Source organism: Manacus vitellinus, unplaced genomic scaffold (genome assembly GCF_001715985.3).
Source record: "Manacus vitellinus isolate BGI_N305 unplaced genomic scaffold, ASM171598v3 scaffold_9_pilon, whole genome shotgun sequence".
In the NCBI taxonomy this organism is placed as follows: Eukaryota; Metazoa; Chordata; class Aves; order Passeriformes; family Pipridae; genus Manacus; species Manacus vitellinus.
In genome coordinates, this window is record NW_021940917.1 from 8,662,205 (window position 1) to 8,669,700 (window position 7,496).

At 43.4% G+C, this 7,496-nt stretch overlaps 1 protein-coding gene across 1 annotated transcript; it reads left to right on the top strand.

Annotated features, from left to right (window-relative positions):
- Nucleotides 1-422: 422 nt before the first annotated feature.
- SLC46A2 (solute carrier family 46 member 2) lies at nt 423-6,524 on the top strand. The gene is made up of 4 exons (XM_008923271.3): nt 423-1,494; nt 3,070-3,153; nt 4,814-4,970; nt 6,195-6,524. Exons 1-4 carry the CDS (start codon nt 423-425, stop codon nt 6,250-6,252), a joined length of 1,371 nt encoding a protein of 456 aa, XP_008921519.1. The 3' UTR covers nt 6,253-6,524.
- Nucleotides 6,525-7,496: the final 972 nt, after the last annotated feature.

Here is a 7,496-nt window from a genome sequence, read left to right on the forward strand (position 1 = left end):
CCACCACCCCAAATTACAGCAATTACTTGATCGGGGCATTTTCACTTCCTAATCTGTGAGAGAGAAATTCCCCCGGGTCATCTGACCTCTGTTGAAACTAAACCAGGAAGAGGAGCAGCAGCAGTCAGCGAGTGCAGGGTGTTCTCCAGCTGTACAAAAGCCTCTCCTGCGTGAGCCAGAGCTCAGAGCAGCACAGGGATGTGCATGTGTGCGTATACCTAGCAAGGCGAGGTGCAAATATCCTCCCAGCCACATCATCTCTTGCACAACTCTCCAATCCTGTGCAGCCTGGCAGACCTTTTCCTTTTCCCTCTGCTGCTCGTCTCCAAACATGCCTCTAGAGCAGAGCTTCTGAAGAGCTGCTTCCCCCTCTGCATCTCCCTGAAAGCAGCTCTCTCCAAGAAGAGGCAGTGACCAGCAGCATGGTGGGAATGATGGCAATGAAGACATGGATTGAGCCGGTGGTTGCAAGCTCGCAAGTGGCCAGCGCCTTCTACGACACAGCTCTGCTGCTGGTGGTGAAAAACTACTACAACCAGACCAATGGCACTGCTCCTTCCCATGCACTAGAAGATGCTCAGCAGAAGGCTGTCTCCAATTTTTACATCATCTACAACCTTGTTCTGGGCCTGAGCCCACTAGTGTCAGCCTACGGCTTGTCCAAGCTGGGGGACAGGATACATCGGAAGATCCCCATCTGCTTCCCTCTTCTTGGTTACTTGGGCTCCAAAACTCTCCTGCTCCTCCTGATCCTGCTGGGCTGGCCAATCGAGGTGATGTATGGGGCTGCTGCCCTCAACGGGCTGACGGGAGGCTTCACCACGCTTTGGGCAGGCATCATGGCTCTGGGATCCCTGGGCTCCTCCGAGAGCAGGAGGTCTCTGCGGCTCATCATTATTGAACTGGTGTATGGCCTCGCTGGGTTTGTGGGAAGCATGGCATCTGGTTACCTCTTTGTTGGCTTCAGTGACCGCTATCGAGAAGGCACTGTGCTGGTGTGCTGCAGCATCGCTTGCTATGCTTTCTGCCTCCTCTACAGTATTTTTATCCTGACAGTCCCCAAGCCAGGAGCCTCCTGCCCAGCCAAAGCTAAGAGTGCAGAAGAGGTGGGTAGCCAGCCACCAGCCCATACAGGAGCAGCAGCAGCAACAGGGAGTTCCCAACCTTCAGGGGGCAGCAGCTCCTCTCTAATATCCCCCTCGAAACTCATCATCATCCTGCTTTTTATGGCAGCAATCCTCTATGACCTTGCCGTAGTTGGTGCAATGAACATACTCCCACTGTTCTTGCTCAGGGAGCCTTTAAGTTGGAATGCTGTGGAGATCGGCCATGGCAATGCTGCTGGGTACGTGATCTTCATCACCAGCTTCCTAGGGGTACTTGTATTCTCCAGATGCCTCAGGGACATTACCATGATCATGATTGGAGTAGTATCGTTCAGTGCTGGCATCCTCATCATGGCCTTCGTGCAGTGGACGTTCCTGTTCTACATTGGTGAGTCAAACAGCCACTCACGTGAGCAAATGCACCCCAAGAAAGGGGTGTTCCAGCACCACTGGAAGGGCTTTTTGCTCTGCTTTACCACAGGTTTCCAAGCAGGGAGTTAGACAGACCGTCGCATGAGCAGTATGCAAGAGAACTTTATTATTACCCTTTCCCCACATCTCCCACTGCACTCTTACACTCAGCACCCTACAACATCCAGAGGAAGCATATACTCCTGCCAAGGCTTAGTTTAAGGCCAGTTGACTTGTAATTTGTCATTTGATCACAGACCAGATCTGAGCAGGGAAACAATGTTCACACTCTGCGGGAATGGGAATTACTGCTGACTCCCTGTACTAGTTGGACCACATCACCATATCAATGGGAAACACTTGCTTCTTGTGAGCCAGAAACAAAATGGCAAAGGCTTCCTATTAAGCAAACATCTTAAGATGGGATTTATTTTTTTCATATGAAGGCTCTTATGGCTGATGGGAAACTTAATGAAACATTGGAGCTGCTTTAGCAACTAAAACATCGTAATAATGTAGTTTACAAATCTCACATTATATATAAATGACCAAGGGACTGATAATAATAGATGGGGTGGCATCCAATGATAAACGAAAGGCAAATTTATTTTTGGGAGGTAACCTCTGACGGAACACAAAAAATAAACCCCAAGAATTGGGTTTTTGTAGCAGAAATGTCTGACAGAGTATCATGTATTGTATGGCTTTGAGGTTTTGCTTCTGAAAGTCAGAAAAAACCTGAAGATAAATGGCCTGAAGCAATTTTTTCTGTCTGCCCCCATAGGGAATGAGAAATTGAAAATTAAACAAAGTTATTCTAAAGGGAAAGATGATAGAATATTGTATTTGAGTAGTAAGCCAAACACTTATTAAGTGAAATTTTTAAGAGATTTTGCTTATTTAGGCAGTTAGGATGGGGAATAAAAGATAAAAAAAAACAAAGTAAAAAAAATGCTTGTTCATCATCATGAACACATGCTGCTATACAGTGTGTATGGTGTTACTGCACTGCAGAAGATACTGCATTGCAGAAGCATCTTGGTACACTAGACATGGACCAAGTCTTCCCTGAGGCTGGTTCTGCTGACAGGAAGGTAATTCCAGCTACCTATAAATTTCCACACTAGAGAAAGCCTAAAATACTGCAAGCCAGAAGTGCCAAGATAAAAGACAACTGTAGTGTTATAAAGGTATTGTTCCTGTCAAGGCTGTGTAGTATTAGGGGCTCTGTCTGCTGCTTAGACTCAAATCAGCATCCTTACTATCCTAAGGACAGTGCTATATTCCATCTCTTCTGGGATGTCTGGTCGAGACCAAAGCCTATGTCTAGTTTGGGCAAAGTACCTCTGCTAATGGGAGCAAGAGGTGGCTTATCTACCTTGTCTTGAAGTGAAGACCTACTTCTTTCTGGCACTCAAGGAACAAAAAAGACGAAGCAAAGAAGCAAAGTGCCTGCCCAAGCCAGAGGCATGTAGTCTTCAAAAGCAGTGGCTGCTGTGCTAGGTAACAAAGTGCAGGTACTGATGATAACTACAAAATCATTGCATTACAGCACGGGCAGTGATGCTCTTTGCCCTCATCCCCTTACCAACCATCAGGTCCATGTTGTCCAAGCATGTCGAAGGATCATCCTATGGTAAGTATTTGTTACCCTACCAATCAAAAAACCCCACAAATCTCTTCATTCAGCCTAGACCACAAAGAGAAAGGTAAGTTATTGCTGCAATCTGTGCTTTGCGTAATAATAACAGGACAGATGATACCACAAATGGGAAGGGAGGAGCAGAGAAACTTGCAGGACGAGATTGTCACATCCAATCTTCTCATCCTTGCTTGCATCAACATTTATCCGCAGAATTTTCAGCACGTGCTTTGAAAGATTACTATCAGTGTGTAGGTCAAAGGCAGGGAAAATAATTGAGGTGCTGCTCAAAAACACAGTACTCCAGGGAAAACCAAGAGCACCAGGATGTTGAGTTAAAGCACTGTGATATTCACACCATTTATATTTGGCTTCTTTTACTTACTGTTTTGCGAAGGATGGATTTCTTTCATCTTTTTTTTATGTTCTCCAAACATTTTTCCACATGTTTGGCAATTTGTTCCTGTCAGACCATGATTTAACTGCAAAGAATAAACTTCGCATAAAAATGGACCCTTTTTTGAACATAGCAGCAGGAATTCTTTTCCATTAGAAAATTTACTACAAAATAGTAAAATATATTTTACAAGAGTGTATTGAAGGTACGATTTTTACACCAGTGAGCTAGATTTAGACACAAGAAACACGTGTTCAAATAGCACCACAGGCCCCCAACTACTCCATGTCCTCCAAACATGTTCCCACAGCCATCCTTCACAACCCTGTCCTTTCTGCCTTAGGAACACAACACTGTTCTGTAACCAGCTCACTCCTACTGCTTGTGCTCCCTCAATGTGCACTGTAGCAAAACCATCTACCTGACACAAAGAGCACAGCTCACACTCCAATTAATCATTATTATTAATCATAACATTGTTTTAAACCTCCACCATGAACCATATGGGCTGCACCTAATGACAGCAGCAGACCAGATCTCAAGCAGGACCCTGCAGCAGAGCAGCCCTTGCCTTCTGGTAGCAGTCTCATCTCCTTACGTGGAGGAAAAGGCTACCAGGGCAGCAAGCTCAGCATGCAGCCCTGATCTTGCTCCCAGTTTGCACATCCCAGCCAGGCTGCATTACTTCCCCTTCACCCATTTATCATGAGAGACACACTTAGAAAAAGCTGTTTCAACTAGAATTTTTTGAACATAGCAGCAGGAGTTCTTTTCCATTAGAAAATGTACTACAAAACAGTAAAATATATTTTACAACAGTGCATTGAAGGTACCATCATACAAATCACATATACCTCCCCATTTCAGGCATTATCATCCTTTCAACCCTGTGGCCCACTCTTCTGGCCTAGGGCAGAAGCAGACCATGACTAAAGTCTCTCCTGTCCTGAAGATGTTTCTACCTTCTAGGGAAAGGAGCAGTTTATTGCTCAGTTTATTGCTGTTTTTCTAAGCAGCTACCTTTACATCTAGACTCTTCAAGCCATTTTCCAGCTGGATCTTTTGTCCTATACCTAACAGAAGGAAAAATCATTTAACTGTGGTCCAGAACAGAAGCAGATGCAAGCTCATGTCATCTGGTGTTTTGTGAAGCAATGACCACATTGCTCTTCCACACAGCTGTGACCCTGGATTTGTGAAGAGGTATCACAGCCAGTTTTTTAATCCCCAATAACAAACTATGTTCTTGTTTTACAGGTAAGGTGTTTGTCCTGCTGCAGCTGTCTTTAGTCATCACAGGAGTAGTGACATCTACAGTCTATAACAAGATCTATCAAAACACACTGAACTGGTACAGCAGCTTCTGCTTCATTTTGTCTTTTCTAGTTGGCTGCCTGAGTCTTCTCCCTTTAAGGTAAGGAATAGAAAAGGCTTTGTTCAAAAGGACACACTATATTTTCTCCGTGCTTACTGATATTAAGTCTAAAGTGGGGAAAAGAAAGTTGAATTTAAAATGAAAAAAATTGGAAGAAACAAAGAAACTTGCAGAAAGGTGTTGACAAATATCCAGGACATTCAAAGAATGAAAGTTGCAACATCTAGTCAGTGTTTCCTTAATCTTTTTTTTTTGCTTAATGTAGCATGAATATTTGGCAGATTTTAAGTGATAATCCTAGGAAACAATGCATTCACACAGATGTAAGTGCTTGATACTGTGAAAATAGTAGTAAGTCGAATGAAAGAATAATCCTACACAAAGCAAAATGTTTTTTTAAAATTCCATTACAGGTTACTTACTCATTGTGATAGAAAACAATAATCTGAGTTTCCCTCAGGTTTTTCTTTCAAAAAGAAACCATTACCACAGTGAAGGAAATGGTTACTTTTCTGAGCCACTGACTTTGCCCAACTGTACCCCTACAGAGTGACTGAGAGGTATAATTTCAAGAACAAGTTTTAAGCACAAAACCAGCTTAATTTGAAGAGAGAAGGCTGAAATAGCATCTCTGTCTACTTTTCCAGAATTTTTGAAGTATCTGTCTTCAAATCTCAGCTATGCTTTGCTATGATTTAAAAAAATATAGTAGCAGAAAGTTTAAAGGCACTGTGTATACCCACTTCAGTGGTATCACTTAAAGAGGAAGAAACGAAAAAGGAACACTAAGGAAAGCTCTTACATCACCACCTGTTTTATCCAGAGCACCAAAGGCTTTCTGGGCTTGTGAACACACTTGACAACTGGTGTCAGCAGGACTACTAGTATGGGAGAGGCTACATCATACTCATCATTCCCCTGGCTCTGCTTGTCCTCGTCATGTTTCCCAGACACAAAGGAGTTGTTTCTTACGCACAATCCTCTGTTTAACAGGGAGTCACTGCTTGGTACTCAAATTTTTAATACTGGTTCCTGTAATTAAGGGTTATTAGGACTTGAAGTCTGAAATGTGACAAGTGGTACCAATCTCATTGTTTGTACACAAGAGAGGCTGGCAAATCACTGAAAGGATTCACATTAGCACTCAGCCGGCTTCAGATACCCCAGTAAAGTTTAAGATATAGATGGGGAGAAAGCAAACTGCAGTTGGAGAAAGTACTTTGCTAATTTTTTTATCATCTGCATTTTTATTGTTCTTTACAGCTTTGTGGCCATCAAACAACGTTCAACCACTGGCTCCCTTCAGATTCTGACTGAGTGACAGGCATCTTTTGGTTGTTATCAACTCTCTAAGCTACCGAAGTGGAAGGTTTGCCAAGCATTAGTCCCCACAGTTACCAACATTACTGAAAGTATATAATTTGTATTTCCATTTCACAGCATGCCTCGGCCTCTCAGTCACTAAGCTCACCCAGAAAAAGAAGCTTTCCTTTTTACTTCTGCAGTACCTCATCTTGTAGAGTATGTGCATTGGCTATTGCACACTAGCAGTCCTCAGAGCATTCTGCTTTCTGCTGGGCTAATTAGCAATAGCACAGAGGGACAACAATAAAGGTTAGAAATGAAAACAGTGTTTCTAGACACACCACTCAGTATGGAAGGGGAAAACAGAGGATCAGCTTTCCATTAGTTCCTTCCTGTCTGTTCATTCAGAAACCTCAGGGCAGTTCTGTGACTTTGGCTGATGAAACAGGGGGCTGCGAGCCACATAGAATGTGCACACAGCCATCAGCAGGACACACCAGCTCTCCCAAGTGCTACAGAAGATGTAATCAGCACAGCCAAATAACGTCACAGAAAAGACCATTAAATACAGAAATACCATTGTAAAAAGATGTAAGATTAAGAGACTTTTATTAATTCCTACAATAAAACACTCCTGAACAGATATTCGTGCCCTTGACTTCTGGGAAATTGTCCCACTCTCTCTGGACAGTCCTGCAACAGAGCTCACAGGACTAAGACTCAAGAGCCAATGCTGGTATTTCAGCTCACACCACCAGGATGTGCTGCTCTTGTAACGTGCTAAGAACAGGTAAGCACAGCACACTACTCCTACAGGCTTTGTGGAGGTGTAGGGACACCAATACCAAGCAACAGTCATACAATACAGCAACTAGAATGTGATGATGTCAGATAAATCCAAACATGAGTCAAAAGTCTGGCATGCCTCAAAAGAATGTGTTTGCTTACACACTAATTGAACTAACAACGATTAAGTGGCTTCCAAGGTCCTGGACTAAGAAAAGGGAAGTTAAAAGCCCTTCAGTAACTGAAATAATCTGGAGGCAAATCAGGGGCAGCTTCAGTTCAAGTAGGGATGCAGCAAGAAGTTGGTTATTCACTGTGCAACCCCATCTTCTGAGGAGGTTGCTGCCACCCAGTTCCTCTCCACACACACTTGCCATCTTTCCTCAGCTCCACGCTTCACTTTCAGTAGCAGAAGTAATGCAACAACAGATGACTTCTACTTAAATCAACTGCGGAATAAGATTTTAGGGAAAG

Coding starts and splice junctions, on each gene's coding strand:
- SLC46A2 (XM_008923271.3), top strand. CDS start 423: ATGGTGGGAATGATGGCAATGAAGACATGGATTGAGCCGGTGGTTGCA. Junction 3,154..4,813: donor TGTCGAAGGATCATCCTATG/GTAAGTATTTGT, acceptor CTTGTTTTACAG/GTAAGGTGTTTGTCCTGCTG. Junction 4,971..6,194: donor CTGAGTCTTCTCCCTTTAAG/GTAAGGAATAGA, acceptor TGTTCTTTACAG/CTTTGTGGCCATCAAACAAC.